This window comes from Battus philenor, unplaced genomic scaffold (assembly GCF_028537555.1).
Source record: "Battus philenor isolate CCGP_79_NKW_IND1 unplaced genomic scaffold, ilBatPhil1.0.hap1 SCAF_29, whole genome shotgun sequence".
In the NCBI taxonomy this organism is placed as follows: Eukaryota; Metazoa; Arthropoda; class Insecta; order Lepidoptera; family Papilionidae; genus Battus; species Battus philenor.
The window spans coordinates 2758624-2778402 of record NW_027181692.1 but is presented as its reverse complement, the minus strand read 5'-3'; the positions used below and the strand labels follow the sequence as shown (position 1 = coordinate 2778402).

Sequence of the window (19779 nt, the reverse complement as noted above, 5' to 3'; positions counted from 1 at the left end):
CACGTCTGAACAAGCGTTTTTTCATGGCTATTAGGGATCTCTCGTACAACCTTCTTACGTCCTTCTTAATATATCACACTCATTCTTCTTTTATCCGTCACATTATCATCCATTCCTCTCCATTTCTTTTCCTTTCATACCTTGCCTCTTATTCTTCACAGTTCTTTCTGGATTGCAATTTTACACTTTCGATTTATTTATTTATTCCCTTTATTTCACATTTTGTTAAATTTCTAATTTTTATTGTTTCAACTTATGTTTATATAACAGTGCGTTCATTTAATTTCTTTATGCGTTGTACTAAATATAGATATACAAGTTTTTAAATAACTGTCTTCTTCAAATATCACCTCCCTCAAGTGATGTGAAGTCAATATTTTTTCTTCATTATAGAAAGCAGACAAATTTTCGAGGATCCCCGCATACGAAATATGAATTCCCAATTTATGTCACGTCAACGAAGACCACCATTGAATCTCCCGTAGTCTTCTAGTGGTTTAGCTGGACTACTTTTTCAAACAATCCTGTATATAGATACTCTCGTCATATTCAACAATGCTTTCCACCTATATGCCCAAGCGCCTCTCTTTAGACACCTTGTCGTTCTTGTGTATTTCCATTTGTATTAATGTTTTTCCTTGTTCCACTCGTGGTAAATGTCACATGGGTTTTACGAAGCCAGAGGTATCTTGATAGATGAATTCGAACTTTATGAAGAAGTGATGTATATCTTCGTGAGGATATTGGTGAGGTATCTGTGATAAATGAAACTTCTTGTGGAGTATGCTTGGTGTCCAGGTCTATTGTGATGATGAAAGTTTGCTTTCGCGAATCTCCGCCATTTTGTTTGCAGAGGACGCTACTGACCATCATCTGGAAAGTTGTTTATGGCAGTGGCAATCCCATATAACTAAGTACAAAGTGTGAATTATATAAGATTGTATTCCGCAAATAGAACCTAACCAAACCTATCCAAAGTCAATCTTTAAATAGTTTTAATAACATAAGAAACAGCGATGCCGTGTAATAAAATCAAAATTAATTTAATTTTCGAGACAGTAAACATACGTCTGTTCTAAATTTTACATTTCTGAACTCACAGACCACTATCCTTTTTATAGTGTTTTAAATTATTAAATGTTCAAAAATGTATAAATTTGTACTTGGAGATATTTTGAATTTGGAATTAGAAGGATACCATTGGAGTGCATTTATACGCAACATCAATCCAAAAACAAGATGTAAATATTACGATTTTATGCTTTGTTATGGTCCTATGAGAATGCCATAATAAAATTAAAACCTAATAAATAAAGATTTAAAAAGTCCATCATTCCGTTTCATCATTTTCGAATTATAAAAACTTTACAAGTGTCCGGTAAGGCAATAAGGTTATTAAACGATCGACAAACAAAAGTCCACTTATATAGTGTCCACCTTCTAGTTAGGATGCCTAGATGACGTTAAATGCAGAGCTCTTCCGAATGGTTCTATTGCAAAATCTATGAGGGAGGACTATGTCCAACACTGAACTTCTAATGGATAAAGTAATGATGATGATGATGATAAGCTGTTGCAGATGCTAGTCTTAAGGTTGTGGAGTGTAGTCTAAGTTATTTAATGGAATCAGACATTACCTTGCGGAAGTCCATCCTAAGTAAGAAAAGGACCAATATTTAGCCACTTCCGCACATGCAATGATAGTCGTGCAACAAAGTGCACCGCCCGCCAGCCCGCTGACAAATGCGCATGCGACAAACAATACGAACTACACAACTGTAACCGTCAAATCACTTAACACGTGTTTCACCCCTCCACGGGGCATCTTCAGGAGTTATGTCATACCGATTAGTGCCAAACACAGAGTCTCACAGACTTTTGCACGGTCTCTTGGGCGGTGCTCTTTGTTGCACGACTACCACTGTATGTACGGAAGTGGCTAAATATTGGTCCTTTTCTTACGTAAATAAATAAATAAATCAAAATTGTAAAGTGGCCATCCAGGAGAAACGGTGACGGATAAGAGGCAAGGTGTGCTATATGTACAGCATTATATTCATATATAAATTGAAGGCATTAAACATTAGCATAATTTTTATTAACTTATACAAAAGGTGTATAACAGATTTCATTAGCTTTGTTCAATTTAATTCAGTACGCTAATATGATCTATTCCCGGTGTTTTCCTCTCATGTGCAGACGAAGTGTTAACTTCTGTACGAAGGCCTGCCCGCAGAACTCGCACTTGTACCGTCTGTCGTTCGCATGAATCCGCATGTGCTCTTGCAAGGTCCTCCTCCTTCCGTAACACTTGCCGCAAACCGAACACTTAAAGTCTCTGGCTCCTGTATGCTTTAGCATGTGTATTTTCATCTCCGATACTGAGAAGAATGTCATCTCGCAGTCTGGACACTTGTGTCGTCTTTCCAATAGGTGTACCCTCTTTATGTGTACATTCAGATGCTTCTGTCCTACGAAGGTTTTCTCGCAGGCTTCACACTTGAGGGTCTGAGATGGTACTCCATGAGCCTCTGTCATGTGTATCTGCTTTTTGCGGTAGTCTTTGAACTTCTCAGTGCAGTAGTTGCATTTGTTGAGCATGTTGGAGTGTGTATGAATGCACTTCTCATGAGATTTCTTCTTGCGGAGAGTGTTGAAAACTTTCGGACAGTGCTGGCAGGTGAATGTACCATACTTGTGGCTCTCGGAGTGCTGGATCATAATACCGCGGTTCACGAAACCGGCGTCACAGACCTCACAGATATAGTTCCTGTAGTGGATGTTCATATGTTCTTGCAATGTCTTAAACTTGTTGAACTTATTCAAGCACATGAAGCAACGTAATGTATCGCTGTCGAATTTAAACGGTAATATTTGGTTCTTTATGTCCATGTATATGGTTTTCTTGTGGGCATTTCGAAGGTGATCCATGAGTTGTTCTAAGCTGGCGATGTTCACGTCACAAACACGACATCGCAAGTCTGTGATGTCCAGTTTCACGTGAAACCTGTACAAGTCTTTTCCTTTCATAAATTTGATGATGTTTTTATGATGGGAGGTTATGGTGTGCTGTTTCAAGTCGGCGGGGTCTGGGTATTGCTCGTCGCAGAAACTGCAAGCGTATCCCTTTCCCCCATGACACCGTATCGGAGTGGCATTAGAATTTGCGAGAATTTCGCGCATATTCTTACGATGTTTGGACAATTCTTGCCCTCTTCTAGGTTTAGAGTTTCTTTCCACGTCTGAATCTTGTGCGATTTCATCTGTGTTATTTCTTTCAAATTTCCTTTCGGATTTCGTGGTACGGGCAGTACCTACAAACAAAAGGTCATTTTAGTGATTTTTAATATATTCGGCTCTTCTTTTCTTAATATATTCGGATCTGATATATTTTGAGACGATTTTCTTCCAAACATCGTGCATTTTTTCCAATCCTGTTTTAATAAACTTTGCTTTGTTTTTAAAACAATCTTTAGCTGAAAACTGCCTTGGTCAGATTAAAAAAAAACTTTTACTGTCATAAATCCTAAATTTAATGTCAAGGTTTATATTGTGGATAAAGGTTGTTTTTAATGGCTGAAAACGATCGTATAGGAAATATTAATCAATCATTTAATCGGCTCACTTTAATAAATTCATTTATTCAGTCTACTCGTAAAACGACTAATCCACAAACGCTTTTTCTTTTAGAGAAATAATTTTTCTTCCCAATACATTTCATAATCACTCCTTACACGCTTCTTTTTAATATGCGTGATCTAATAGCCCTTCTAATAAAATGGAATTTCCCGGTCTTGTTTATACTAAACATTTGTTTCTTAGAGTTCCATTTATTTGCGTTACACATCCCATGCCATGTGGGGCGCATACGACCCCCGCTGCACTTTCCGTTCAGGCCATTTGCAGTTCTCATTGGAAAACAAATTCTTAAACAATTGAATTGTAGGGATGAATATAGATAATTTCACATCACGCATGCGCGTACGTGATGCATATTGAAATTTATAACTTTTCCCGCTTATTATAGTTTTGCAGCATTAAAAGAGTGAAGCATACGTCTTGAACGACTTTTTTATTTTTTTATGTGTGGGTCGTATACGCCCCACGTGGACAGAATGGAAATTTTCCAAAAATTGCCATGGCACGGAACGTGTTTATGTTTAGTGTTTATTTTATGTAACTACTACTGCCAGCTCGCTTCACCTAACCAGCACTAACTACTACAGGTGTAATTTCATAAAATCCATTTTTACTTGTAAAATCAATTTTAGCTTTCCAAAAAAAAAAAAATTCTTAAATCTGTTCTTAGTTGACTTCTACTCGGTGAAAGGAATATTTCTACAAAATATCAAGTCGCTAAGAATTATGGTTCTGGAGATATCGTGATGAGTCAGTGGAAATCTGATATTTTATACATGGAACAGTTTGTAGAGAAAAATGTATAGTTTGTGAGTACGTGAAAGCCAACAGGGACCACATTGAACAAATACAGAGTCCCAACCATTAAAATTAAAACATCTTCATCTAAAAATAAAGAAGATATTGAAAATACTCGATTGCATCAAGCTCTTGTAGACCTAAAATTCCAAAACCAATCAACACCGAATAAACCCGTAATTGCAAAATTCAAATTTAACAGGAGAAACAAACAACTGATTTTTTAAAATAACTTTCATTATATTCAACCTACAAGGGTAATTTATAACCAAATCAAAGCAAGCAAGCTTTTTTTTCTGCATCCACGTATTTAACTCGTTCGCTACCAGGGTCTTCTGGGAAAAACGTCCACAATAGCCCAACATTTTTTTGGTGGTTATATTAAATGAATTGAAATAGATTTTACGTATGTATATTTAGAACAGTCTAAAAAAGTAAAATAAGTATTCTTTTAAACTGACCGAAATATGTGACGCTGGGCTATAGATAAAAACTAAACCCTGTAGCCCACGTGTCACATATATATGACACATTAAATTATAAGAAATTGATTATAAGACAAAAAAAAATTATAAATACAATTTATCGATATGAAATTCATTTTATTTTGTATGATAAATTTTAAAACATTTGTCAACGCACAATCCAATCGGTTGTCCATTGTTTGTTTTGCAAATCTCACAGGCGTAGAAAGTAGCTTTGCGCTGTTTGTTTTTGGCACATACATGGCATCTAACTCTAATTATTGAATTTGACGAGCTGCTCATTTCTTCACAATCCGTAATAGAAAAATTATCAGTTGGATCTGGTACTGGTATATTCTTATTAGATTCCATGTCATCACTGGAATATATTATGCATCTGTTCTTCATTTGGGGTTTCTTACGAAAATTATACATTTTGTTGAGGGATATGTTTCTGTTAAAAATCTTATTAATTTGGCTTCACAAATTCTTTTTCTTTTTAATTTTAATTTATTGCCTACTAATTTCACTAACCTTGCTTAACCGACCTATTCAACTACTATAAAAACTGTAAATAATCTAATACGAGAGCAGACCAACTACAGATTTGATGCATTTTATAGTTTTAGAACTTAACAATTTAGTTCAATACTCAACATGTTCAAACATGCTTTTGTAAATTATACAAAAATATCTGTCACATATATGTGTCGCCGGGCTGTGGTAAAGAAACGCGGTGACACATATATGTGACGATTGGTAGCGAACGAGTTAATTTCTGTATATATATTCTGGAAATTATCTGAATTATTACGAAAATATATATTTCTGGAATTAAATTTGGGTTGAAAAAAGGTTGCAATACGATATTATTTATGTGTACATTTCTACCAACTCCTTCACCGCAACAGGTTTTTACAGATTTTTTTCTGGTGTCGCATTTGCTTAGTTTGTGATCGATTCCTTAAAAAGATTATGATAATAAGCGGTGTAACGGTAACGGTGATGACCGTAAATATATTCGTAAAAAACGACAAAGTTAGCAAGTAATTTCCATTACTCGAAACTTATCGAACATTTGAAAATCTCAAAAAAAAAACACAAGGTGTAATACTACCTGTAGATGCCGAATTTGACAGAAACGGAACAAGCCCGGAATAGTATAATACGGGTTTATTCGGTGGGGGCCAGGAATTATGCAGTAAATGTTGAATACTCTATACCGGTATTTTCCAACCTTATTTGGGCCATGGCTTACATAACTTTTATATTAATGCGAAAAGATTAAACTCGTCTCAGATTCCACTTTCTAATTGCCCCCTTAACAATCATATTGCCATTCTATGGAGTGTGGGATCCCACGTGTGGAAACACTATACATATATTATTCGTCCTGAAAGAAGTTTAGAGCTTCAGAGACGGAATTGTGAAAAATTGAAAAAAGAACTGATCAACTGTTATTGTTAATAATTTATTAGTATAAATAATATAAAATCTCACATTAATTATTGCCACATTTTGCATTTATACACGTGGACGGGAATCGTCTCCGAACCGCTGTTTCACTGCTTGGGATGTTAATGGGCCAACGTTCCAAATTTGAAAAGTTCAGACTTGTTCGCCGTGCTTGGCTCGCATGTGTCCCCGCCAGCTGCACTTCTGCACGAAGCCCTGGCCGCAGTGCTCGCACTTGAAGCGCCTGTCGTCCGCGTGGATCCGCATGTGCTCCCTTAGAGTTTTCCTTCGCGCGTACGCCTTGTGACACACCTCGCACTCGAAATTCCTGACGCCCGTGTGCTTCACCATATGCTCCTTCAACTCATGCGTCACGAAGAACTTCATGTCACATATTTTACACTCGTGCCTCCTTTCCAGAAGATGATCGCGTTTAATATGGGTCGTTAGCGAAGTTTGGGTCTCGAACGATTTGTCGCAGGCCTTGCATTTCAACGTGGCGGGTCTAACGTTGTGTACTTTGACCAGGTGATCAAGTTTCTTCCTATAGTCTTTGAACTTCTCGCTGCAGTAGCCGCATCTGTTAAGCATGTTCAGATGTATGTGGACTGATTTTTCGTGTGACTTCTTCTTTCTGTACGTGTCGAAGATCTTGTCGCAAAAATCGCACTTGAAAGTTCCCTTCTTGTGACCTTCCGCGTGATTGAGCAGTATGTTCCTATTGACAAAACCAGCGTCGCAGACATCACAGACGTAGTTTCTGTAGTGGACGTTCATGTGCTCCTGTAATGCTTTGAACTTGTTGAACGTATTCGTGCAATAAACGCATTTCAGTAGCGTGTCATTGTCAAACTTGAAAGGCACGATATGATTGTTGATATCGGAGTAAAATTTCCGATCGTGAACACTGATCAAATGTCCGATTAAAAGCTCCAGGGTTGAAATTTCAGATTCGCACAAATTGCACTCCAAAGACGTTACGTCCAGCTTCACGATGTAAGAGAACATCATTTTACCCTCCATGAAGTTGCGCTTTGCTTTACTGTCGTGGTCTTCCAGGGTGTGTTTCTTCAAATCCTTTGGGTCCGGGAACTGTTTTGGACAAAAGCAACAGGCGTAGCCGATGCCGGCGTGACAACGGATCGGGGTAGCGTTGGAGCAGATCAGTATCTCCCTGATATTAGCCCGATGTTTCTCTAGCTCTCGACCTCTGTACCTATCCTTTTGGGTTTTCATTTCGGCTACGAACTCTCCCTGCTCTATATCTAAGTCGGACGGCTCTTTTTCGATTTTGAGGCTAATCGTACGACGTATACCTACAAAGAAAAGTACAGGTTATTCACATTTGCGGTTAACCCCGGATCTAGGTGCACTTATAGTTCACGCGATATAAGTTATTTCGTTACTTAGTGATGAAAGTGAAGCCTTTTAACAGACATATATTGTGCCGTGTGTGGATCCACGTTTGGAAAAACATAACCGTGTACCTAAACGTGAATCTATAACAAAGCAATAAAACTTTTTTATGTTATTGTTTGTTTTGTCAATAATTCTTTGGATGTTTTGTTTAAAGAAGGCTCGCTGCATTGTACCAATTCATAGCGGTGCAACAAGCACATGAAATTTTGTTTTAAAAATGTATTGACATTTTGAGTTTTAATTTTAGATTAAAAACTCAGAAAAGGAAGAACAAAGTTATATGACGAAACTTAGGCTAATTACTACATTCGCGTGCAACTAAATCGACTCAAGCCTACAAAAGACACAAACAAAGTATTTTTTCTGAATTAGCTCGGAATATGTATATAAAAAAGTATATTTTCCAAAAGTGTAATCTTACAGCATCAAAATGTTGCTTTTATTTTTATAATTCATACAGTAGTTTTGAAACGATTTATAATCAAACGAATATGCAACAAGAAAAGAAAATAAATAAAAAGACTGACCCGGAAATTGAACCCGCGGTCAACGATTCTATGTAATTAATGCACAAAATGTGAATTATGCAAAGATTGTGGCACCACTGTTGGGTATTGGTACTATTGGGTAAAACCTATTTTTCTGGATAACGATTTTAATAAATATACATGAATTTCATTTCTTTGCAAAATTAAATGTAGAAGTAGTTTCCAATAGGAAACAACACATATTCTAAATTTAATTTTTGTACCGGTTCTATTAAACCGGTACAAAACAACTACTACTTCTTCTTCTTCATACTATTTTTCACCTACTTCTGTATTTCTTTATCTGATTAGTTATCTACTTTTTTGTGTACTTGTTTATTTGATTTTCTTTATTGCGATCAAATTTTTTATCCGGTTCTATATCTGTTATTTTATTTGTTTATCATTATCACATATTTAATATTATCCTTGTACAATTTGCTTATACCCAGTGGTATTTTTGTCCGGGTTGATTTTTTAACGTCACCTATAAAGAAATAAAAAGTTAATTTGTGAAAAATTCCACGTTTATTTAAAAGGAATTTCACGAAAAAATATACTACACCTAACTTGAACAAAAAATCACATCCATTTTTCAGCTATTAAAAAACTTTCCGTTTAAGCCACGTCAGCCGTTTGTGGCTGGCAGCGTGTAACATGAGAACTTTATAATTAACACTATTTTAAGTAATTTCAGGAAATTTATTAAAAATTCGCTTAATTTATAATGGTTGCCATACAAAAGTATCACGAAATGATACAACACGCTCGGTCTTTTTCCTTGCCATCACTCTACCATCTTTTCTTCATCTTAACTAAGAAAGGGACTAATATATAGCTACTTCCGCTATGCAGTAGTAGTCGTGCAATGAAGGGCACCGCCCGCCAGCCCGCTGATAAATGCACGTGCGGTGAACAATGCGAAACACAACTACCAACGTTAATCTAGTCTACACGTGTTTCACCCCTCCACGGGCATCCTCAGGAGATGTTAGACCGACCAGGCACCTAAAGGCACCAAGCACCGAGTCTTTTTAGTTTCATCATCTGTCATAACATATTTTCAGTGCTTTCGAACTTCAGATTTTTCCCAATTTTCTTTGGAGTTTGTTTTGTTTTTTTTCTTATCTTGCAATTTCCTTAGATGGACTGCTAATTTTTTCCCGAAATTCGGTAACACCAATTTTCTACTTCGTAATATTTTTTATGTAGAATGTTAACTATTAATAACCGTAGTATATAATAACAAGGCTTGTTTTCTATACCATTTTATGGACCTCTGTAACGGATTGTTGTAGGCATCGATTTGTCACGCGGACCCTCTTAAAAATCAGCGCAGTTCGTTTTGATTTAGGAAGCATTTGTCAAGGAATGGTCCACTTTTGAGGCGTTTTTTATGACGTACGAGTAATTTTAAAATTCACAGAGGGCGTAAATTCGCACTTTTCAAGGTCTGTAATTATTATATATAGATAACAAATAAGTTTAAAACGTGTACGTATACGCAGTTAATAATTTGCCTAATGGAACTCTGTTTTTAAATCTAATATAACATAAAAATATTAGTTCTTTAGCTAATTTTCCTTGTCATACATGGCATAGATGTATTAAATCTTCTTTAATTAATTCATCTTCCCTAAATGTGGGTATAAATCAAAAGTCGGTAACCATTTCAATTATTATATTACTAAAGTCACGATACGACGATTATATACAAAGTTCACTTAGATAAATTCGTGACTATAAGAGAGTTCTTTGTGATGCCGTGATTCTTCTTCATGTGTTTCCGCCTACTGTTCTGCGTGGCGTATGCCTTCCCGCAGACCTCGCATTTGAACTTCCTCTCGTTGGTATGCGTCGCAAGGTAGTGTCCCAGCATGTGACGTTTTATGAAGAAACCCATGTTACACACGGAGCACTCGTACGGCCGCTCCTTCAAGTGCACGCTGCGCATGTGAAGCATCAGGTTTGATTTAAGGTTGAACTTCTTCTCACACTTGTCGCACTTTATACCTTCGACGTTATGCACCTGCATCATGTGTCGAGTTTTCTGATAATAGTTCTTGAACCTCGCCTTGCAGATTTGACACACGCTGTCGCCGGCTATGCCCTTGTGCTCGGTGTTGACGTGAGCTTTCTTTTTGGATTCGGCGGCGAAAACTTGTCCGCACTGTCGGCAGGGAAAGCTTGACTTTTTCTTTCCATGGGTTGTCTCGTGCCGGTTCAACCGGAAGCTATTGACGAAGCCGGCACCGCAGGTAGTGCAGATGAAGTTCCTGTAGTGGACGTTCATGTGTTGCATCAGAAGTTTCATGTTGTGAAAACTATCGTCACAGAGACAGCAGTTGATTTGTTGTTCGTTTGTGAGCTTGAACGGCTGGAAGTAATCTGTGAGGCCCAGGTAGTATTTCTTTTCGTGTACGTTGACTAGATGCTCCATTAATGTTTTGAGGTTATCCATGGGCTGGTCGCAGACGGTGCATTTGAGATCTACGACGTCGAGGAATGCGACGAAGCTGCTCATTCCTGAGCCCGCCTTGTACGTGGGTTTCTCTTTAACGTGGTCGTACTGCGTGTGATTTCTCAATACGCCAGGATCGGGGTAGGTTTTGAAACAATACGCGCAAATGTACCCGGCGTCGTTCCTGTCTTTGAACGGCGTCGCGTTGGAGTACTTTAGCAGTGTGGTCAAGTTGTGCCACTGCTTCTGCATCTCGGGCAGATGCTTTTCGCGGTATACCGTGTTATCAAGAAGGTTCCCGTCTTCGATTTCCTCCTTTACGGACTGTCTTCGAGTCCTTTTCGCTCCGGTATGGCCTATAAAAGAAAAATCAAGTTTTCACAGGCCGGCCATTAACATCATCTACAAAAAAATATCACACTTTTCGGGGACAACGCTTCTTTAACAGCGGGACTGTTCGTCACTCTTGTTGATGTAAGCATTACTTCTTTCATCAAAATAATAGAAGTCACATTAGTCTCTTCGCTTGATAGATTGGTTGTTTTTAACAATAATCCGCATTTAAACACAAAATTATCTCTCTTACACCTTAATCTACTTATTGACGAGATTAAAACTTACAATTAGCTGTGTCAAGAATCGAAAACTTCGCAATGATTATGCGCATCATCTAACCTTTGAATAAATACTACTACGAAATTACACTTTGTCAAATTGGCATGATTCATATTGTGAATTGAAATTATATTTTATAGAATGAATATGACATTATTTTTTATCCGTTCCCAAGAAAATTGTCTTTTTACTAAAAACGCTATAGCTAGTGTCTAAGACAGTGTTTCCCAACATGGAGCCTACGCCCCACACGCGGGCAATTCGACTGTTAAGACTGCCCATTTTCAAAATGCACTAGACACGAGTTTAACCCCTTCTTTTTAATATAAAAATTAAATGTTACACAGGGAAGGCGTAAGAATTTTTATGTCTAGAATATATAAATAAAAGCAAATGAAAATAATTCAATTTTTGTATATTAAATATGAAGTGAATACTAATATACAATATAAACGCCGGATAATTCCAAATATTCCAATAAATCAGACTTGGATTAAAATCGGAACACCTTTTAAAGCTGCATTGGCGAAGATCTAGATGCTTTAAAGATGACCAAACTCCCGCAAAAGATATCCGGCTTTTTCCCTGTGATACTAGTTTCGAATTATAAAAAAGGACATTAATGTTCATTTATGTTCATTGATGTAACAACGTTTAATTATTTAATTAAAGATAGACGCTTTGGTTTATCCTAGGCAGCTAATGTTAAAATTAGCAGAATAAATTGAATAAATATTAAAGATTATAAAAATACATAAAAGATCGCCGTTGGGCCATAAGGCTCTGAAATCGTGAGCGAACCGTGGTTGGATCCGGATCCCTCTTCGGCTCGCCTGTGGTCCACGCTGTCGTCCTAAACCGGAAGCACACTACAGCAACACACCCCATCAAAGCTCTACCGCGAAGAGCCTTAACAACGTGCGAGCGTCCCCGTGCAACTGATAAGGCACCCCACCAGCTTTTAGTTTCTAGTTTTAAATCTAGTTCACGGACCCTTCCGCTCCGTGAACTCAGTGCCGATGAAGCTGTAAAAGCCTTGGGGCTAACAGCACTAACATCTTCAGAAACAATAGATAAGGCTCTGGAGTGGGGACCACGGACCAGACCAGGGCGTATGTAGTCTGAAGACACTGGACGGAGACCACTTCCAACCGGTCTTATTGGGAAGCGACGAAAGAGACTATTTACGTGAAGTCTATCATTGTTTTACCATATCACTAGCTCTGTGCATCTTTAAGAGAATTCACATTTTGACAGAGGTGACCAACTTGCGGCTCGCGAGCCACATAAATTCGCTTTTTATTTTTCTATTATTACATTTTTGTTACTGATAAAAAAAACTCATCAAAATTTCATAACAAATTGTGAGTTAAGTAAAACGAATAAATTTAATTTTGAATTTTTAGTACATATGTTTTGTACTTTTATTTACATGTTTTTAATAAATATAATATCTGTAAATTTTGAATGAATGTAAATGTAAATTTTGATAAATGTCTCCGACTATCAAAAAAATTCCTTATTTTCGTGTAAGCAGTAACATAATATTCGCATATATTAAAACATTCTTTGTTCGAATAAGCTTATTATATTATTATATATTAATTACAAGCACTTTCGAGTCGACATAAAATGACAGCATTGTTATTCCTACAGGAAAATACCACCGGCTCGAAGGTCCTGCTGCAAGCTGTCGAGAAACTCAACAGTTGCTTTTTACAAATATAGTTTATAACGAATGCTTGATAATTTAGTTCCTGAGTGAGCATCAACATTTGATTCCACGCATTAACATCAGTATAGTATTCTTGGATAGAACAATTCATTATCATTTATATATATAAATATATTTTTATAATTTAATCAATAATTTTATATTTTAATATAAATATATATTTATATATATATATATATATATATATATATATATATATATATATATATATATATATATATATATATATATATATATATATATATATATATATATATATAAAGTTCAAATAATTGCGTGACTAAACATTTTCAATTTAAAGCGTCTGGTACGGCTACGGCCTCGTCTCCAATATTAAACAAAAAAGATCAGTGACCTTCCGATCTAGGTGGCTTACTTCTGCACCATGACGATCTCACAGAAGACCAGCATTTTCAATCCGCTTTACTTTGCCAGTGCACTTCTGTTACTGGCCAAAAATAGTCCTGCCCAATTTCCTTACATCAAGATCCTCGTCATTGGTGGCATTGCGTTGTTGATCCGGTAAGGCCTCTTTTTATCCTATATAGATGAAGCATTTGACCTCTATCTCGCCTGACCTTAAGCGATGAAGTATACGTTGCACGGCTATTTTTAGTCACCAGCCCAAAAAACACATAAAAAACCATACATTTTAAATCATTCACTTTACCCGCAGTCAAAAGGTTCGAAATAATAAATGCATATGTCAGTGGTAAAAATGTATTGTAATAAACAATCACGATTCCACTTCATACACCTCACCTTCCAAACTTCAACAATGTCCATCTTTTCACTAAACTCTCCGAAAATATCTCTAAAACTAGAATGCTCTATGCCATATCAACTGACAGATGACACGTGTTTTTTTTATAATACACACACAGATAAACCAAAATACAAAATATCGATTAAAACCTACATGAGGTTTTATAAAAGAAACAATATAATGGAACGACAGATAGTGTAAAATCAAAAACATATTTAACAATTACAGACCAAATATTCGGGTGCAATTTTCACCTGTACTTGCGTTGGCTTACTATGGAAACAAATTTTGTATCAGTATTTTTCTGTCAGAAAAGTATTTCGCGCTTTGATTAAACATATGAATAAGCTTGCTTGTACCAAAGAAAATATCAAGAACATCGGAAAAATTTCAAATCTTGCAAAAAAATTAAATATCCAAAAAAAATATTATCTTGTTAATAGCTTAACATGTATTTTAAACCAAAAAAAATTATCCCCCTGCGTTTTGAGGGTACAAAAATAAATATTGACTTGCAACTTGCCAAAATTAGGTGACTTCAAAAAAAAGCAATTCAAGTAAAAACGACTTGAGAATAAGTACATATTCTTGTGCGAGTGAGACGAAAAACTAAACCAAACATAGTAACGCGTTGAAAGTACCTCCATAATTTCTAAACCATAAAAATAAGTTAAGGCAAGTATCCATCACTTTATCTGAGATCTAAGTATAACTAAAAATCAACAAATGTATAGATTGATAGATTTTTATGGTTAAGAAACTATGGAGATGGCTTCAACGAGCTGTTTCTCGTCGGGTACCCATAGAATCATATTGTTCAAAGCGACACACATGTATCTGATTGATTGTTGAAAACTAAATATAGAGGGTGATATTTGTAAGTCTTGATGGTTATTATAAAGAATCGATTATTTTAATATTACAAACAGACACTCCAATTTTATTTATTTATGTAGATTTTTTTTTTTGCAAAGCGGACGGGGTACTGTTACATTTAAACATGCGTCTAATTAATTTACATATGATTTTGAAATGGATTGTAAATTTTCGTGGATCGCATGTGTACTAATCTTATATGTATATATCAGGGGAAGTCAAGTTCTAGTGTGAGCCATTTTTCAAAAATTGAATTTTTTTGCGAGCCGCAATTGAACACGCAAAAGAATGTTTTTTTTTTTTGCAAAAACAAATTTATTGAAATTATTTCAACAAAAGCACAAAACATCTGTATTGAAGTTAGATATAATGGCACACGTATAACAGCACTCCTAATAATACTTAAAATGCCGGTTAGTTAATTATGATCGGTGTTTGGATTTCGCTAATTTTATGGTGGAATAAAAATAATTATTATTATTCACACCAGTAATTCGTTTCGATTTCACACAATCTGACATAGGTAATATAAATTTAAATATTGAAATAATTCGACAATTGATTAGAGCCAAAAATTCAGAGCCGCATGTGACTCGCGGGCCGCAGTTTGACCACCCCTGGTATATAACAAATACTTTATCACAGTTTGTACATCTGTCAGTTAACATGGCGATATACACCGGTGAACATAACTATTATCCATCACAGTATCACATCTAAGTGGCTAGATCATCCGAAACAAGTGTTGGGCAGTTGTTCGTACTTACATCATTATATTTTAGTGATGTACCTATAGATTTAAGTAATAGTTCAATAAAAATAATTAAGATTAGTAAAAATTATCGTCTGAAAAGTATATCATTGTGCGTTTCAGATTTTTTTGGAGGTAGGGGTGTGTTTAGTAGGTAAGAGGGGGAGGGAGGCAGGATTATTTATGAAAAAATGACGATCATGTTTATCTATTATTGTCAGAGGTTGGAAGTTATATTTCTATGGAACTTGCCTGCAATTTCTACGGGCAACCGTTACTTAAGAGATCTCGAAGACCTTTTTTAATGGTCAGGAATAAAACAATGTTTTCTTTTCTCCGATGAACGTAGGATGTCATTAGTGCCGGATATAACTTCTAATATATTAGGGGAACCGGAAAGTAAGGTCGATTCTGTCGACATATTTTACAGAAAACCCGGTTGTTTTTTACCGCTCCGGCATTGAATATTTGTATACTAGATGGCAAAAGGTTTTTGAAAACGAAGGTGAAACTACCACCTACCACTACCACTACCATTGTGACGTTTTGTCAGTCGTGCGACAGAGATAACGCTCTACGAAGCCGAAATTAGACGATTGTCTCTTTCCAAAGGTCGATGTGCAATACTTATCGCCGATTATTGTACAGTAGAAGCTATCACACCGACCGACACCCTAAATTAGAATAAAATTCACACACATACAATAATCAATTATACAGGATGATTGACAAGCAAGTAGCTAATATTTCTTTCGAGCTACGTCGACGGTTTATTTCCTCTGCGAATGTAATTTCTGATTCGAAATTCAAAATCGGCAACACTAAAAATAACAACCAAACTTACAACTACTTAAATATTAACTATATTCAATATTTTGAGTATCATTTTGTGATGTTTCGGAAAAGTAATATAAATATCACACATTGTACCTAGTCCTAATAATAATTAGACATTTCTTTATACAGGTTTACAACATGAACGTTGTTTATCATCCATATGGATCTTGAAGATCTTGAAGTTCCAAAAGACAAATAAATATATTAAATATTCAAAAACACTCCGTAAGGAACATTCATGTAATTCAACACACCTCTTTTCATTCAATTAGAATAGAAAACCTATCTATAAGTCATCTACTAAATATATTTCACTTGACGCAAACTATTAACAATTACCCAACACTAATTTCTACTTGACGGTTACTTTCCAAAACCAAAATGTAAAATTCAATCTTTCATCCCAAAATCAGTGATCGTAAACCTTTTTAAAACTGGCTCAACTATTAAATTCATATTCTGTATTTATTGTTACCACGTTTTCGATATAAAAATATAATTTTATTAATATTAAGTCGTTTGTAATGCTAAAAAGATTAGTTATCACTGATTTATACAGGTACTTAGTATATTTATAAATGCCATATTTTTCTACACATTTTTTGTACACAAATTAATACTTAAAAGAATGTGTATTTTTGAATAAACGTTCATATTCCGAACAATTTAAAATGTTCATGTTTGAGGAATCGAAAAGGTTTATTTCAAATAAATTAAAAATCAATTTTTAACTTTCAACCAGGAATTAGTAATCAGAACAAGTTAAAAGCGATGTATAGAAAATAATGTCAAACGTATATATAAACATGGACATGCCTCCGGAACATCGCAATTTCAAGTAAAATTTGACCTATGTTCTTATTAGCTTGAAAATTGGTTTTAAAATATTATAAAGATTGACTTCCAGCCAGAATTAAAATTAACTGAAATATATTTACTTTTAAATTTCACGTTATGTTTTAAAGTTCTATGCGTCATATCCATGTTAAGACTTTCGGTGCAAATATCAATTTTCACTCATTTATCCCTCTAGCATTTCGTCTTAGAAAGTAACCGTAAAGCTTTAGACCTTAAAAGCCTACTAATCTAGAACTAGGACATCTCATGCAACTTTTGCTGTTCCGCTTTCTTCTTATTCTCAGCCGCTATTTGCTTCAACGTCAACTCTCTGTTGTCTATCAGGTGTTTGACGTCATCGAACTCCTTGAAGATGTCCAGGTCATCTTGGTGGAGTCGCACGTGGCTCTTCAAGCTGCATTTCTGCATAAATGTCTTTTTGCACACCTCACACTGAAACTTCTTGTCGTCGTCATGCGTTCGCATGTGTTCTCTTAAGGTTCGTGCACGGGAGAAAGATCTACCGCATACATCGCATGCGCATAGCTCTGCACCAGTGTGCCGAAGCATGTGATCCACCAGTCCTCTCTTAGAGAAGAACTTCGCATTGCATTTATCACATAAGTAGTTCTTCTGCTGAAGATGATGGTGTTTTATGTGCCGGTTTAGTTCAAACTTCTTTTTATAGGTCCTATTGCAGGCGTTGCACGGGTAAACGACTGGTGCCTCGTTGTGGACTTTGACAAGGTGTTCGCTTCTGTCGTAGTAACTTACGAATATCTCGGGACAGTGAGGGCATTTGTTCCTCAACCAGCCTCCGGTGTGGACGCCTTTTTCGTGGTTTCTCTTCTTCGTGAGTGACGTGTAAGTTTTGTCGCAGTAGTCGCACGGGAAATTTCCTTGGTAATGTGTCTTGCCGTGTTTCCGCAACGCTGCAATGGTTATGTACCCCGCACCGCATTTCTTACAGCAATAGTTCCTGTAGTGACTGCTCATGTGATGGTAGAGATTCTTGAAAGATATGTGAACGACTGAACATACTACACATGTAAAGTTTTGCCCGTTTTCCAACCGAAATGGCAATATAATGTCTTTAATGTTTTTGTAAATGGTCTTATTGTGAACATTGATGAGGTGATCTTTGAGATCGTTCAGGTCCCGCATGTGGGCGTTGCACACGATGCAGCAGAGATTCGTAATGTCCAGCTTGATTGGGTTGTAGCTGAGCTTGTAGTCGATCATGGTGTTGATCTTATCCTTCTCCGACTGCTGGGCGGTGTGGCGGCGCAGCTCGTCGATGTGCTGGAAGTACTTCGCGCAGTAGAGACACGAGAAGCCTCGCATCGTCTTGTCTCTGAACGGGCTCGCGTTGGAGTACTGTAGGATGGCCGTTAAATTAACTCTATGCTCTATGCGCTCTGGCGTCGCGCTTTCCGTGGATTTCTTTCTCCTTTTCCTGCGCTTGGGGAGCTCGCCATCCGTTCCTATAACAGAAACGAGCACATCTCAATTATCTCCATCCATTCTCATTCTCTTCTTATCTTTAGGATCTGTCTTCGTCGGGATTTGTAGGCGTTTCGGACGACAGCGCTTTCGATTCTTTCCAAAGCGTCGTTGAACTTGCGGAAAGCTCTTTCATCTCATGCGAGACTGCCTCAGGGATTGGTTTGTGTTTACATGACGAAATAAAGACCGTTGCCATTTCATTTAAATTTTATTTCTTCTTCGCTTAAACAAAATTTCATTCTATAATTATACAAGGTAGCAGAAGATAAGTAACAATATGGAACCCCTCGAGGATATGACGGTGCCTTTTTCTATGCCGGCTTTCTCCAGAACATTGAAACATACTAATAGAACGTTACTGTTCCCTAGAAAACATATATACCCAACCCAAAGACCACATAACGAATGTGAACTCTTATTACGATCTAATTAATGATACCTGCACATCTATATAAAAATGAATGTGTGTCTGTCTGTCTGCCTGTATTCGATAATAAGCTAAATTATTAAACATATCCCCGGGAAGGTTCTAGATTTTTTTAAGGTTTTTAATTAGACGCATCACAGCAACGCGTGAACGAATACACCTAGTAGGTAATCAATTTAAAGTCAATATTGTGGTGGAGGTATGAGCGAAAAGTTCTCGGCAAGGTAACATCCAAATCTCTTTACATCTTGCTTAAAACTTAGGCCTGCCAAGAGCGAACTGGTAATTTCTGAAACGGGCTTCCAAAGCAGCATAGGTACGATCATTTAAAATTTGGTTAGGTTAGGTTAGGAAGAGTAGTCTTATCGGTAAAGGTAAAACTCAATGCATATTTAAGATGTTTCTTCGGAAAACACATTTATCGGCCATAATTTAAAATCATATTTTAAAACAGTGACAGAAATGATAAATTTCGCCTCCAAAAAGTTAAAAAACCCTTCCTGGGTTTAGGTGTAAGCGTATATAATAAAATTTAAGATATCTCGGATCTTACGTTACGAAGTTTTAAACCTAATATTTAAAATGTATTATCAAATAAATCTTATTATATCATCCAAAAGCTTTTAGTTGATCGAAACGTGTGGATCTTTTGTTGACTGATTTACA

At 36.3% G+C, this 19779-nt stretch overlaps 1 protein-coding gene across 1 annotated transcript in view; it reads right to left on the bottom strand.

Moving 5' to 3' along the window:
* LOC137926438 (uncharacterized) overlaps window positions 1–19779 on the bottom strand; it is a 40069-nt gene that overhangs the window by 2421 nt on the left and 17869 nt on the right. The window contains exons 7-13 of the mRNA XM_068770037.1: window positions 17437–18664; window positions 13043–13068; window positions 10044–11119; window positions 9304–9310; window positions 6516–7672; window positions 4553–4577; window positions 2175–3314 (exon numbers count right to left, since the gene is read on the bottom strand). Of these exons, the coding sequence (XP_068626138.1) occupies window positions 2175–3314; window positions 4553–4577; window positions 6516–7672; window positions 9304–9310; window positions 10044–11119; window positions 13043–13068; window positions 17437–18664 (4659 nt within the window). The remainder of the gene's footprint in view (window positions 1–2174; window positions 3315–4552; window positions 4578–6515; window positions 7673–9303; window positions 9311–10043; window positions 11120–13042; window positions 13069–17436; window positions 18665–19779) is intronic.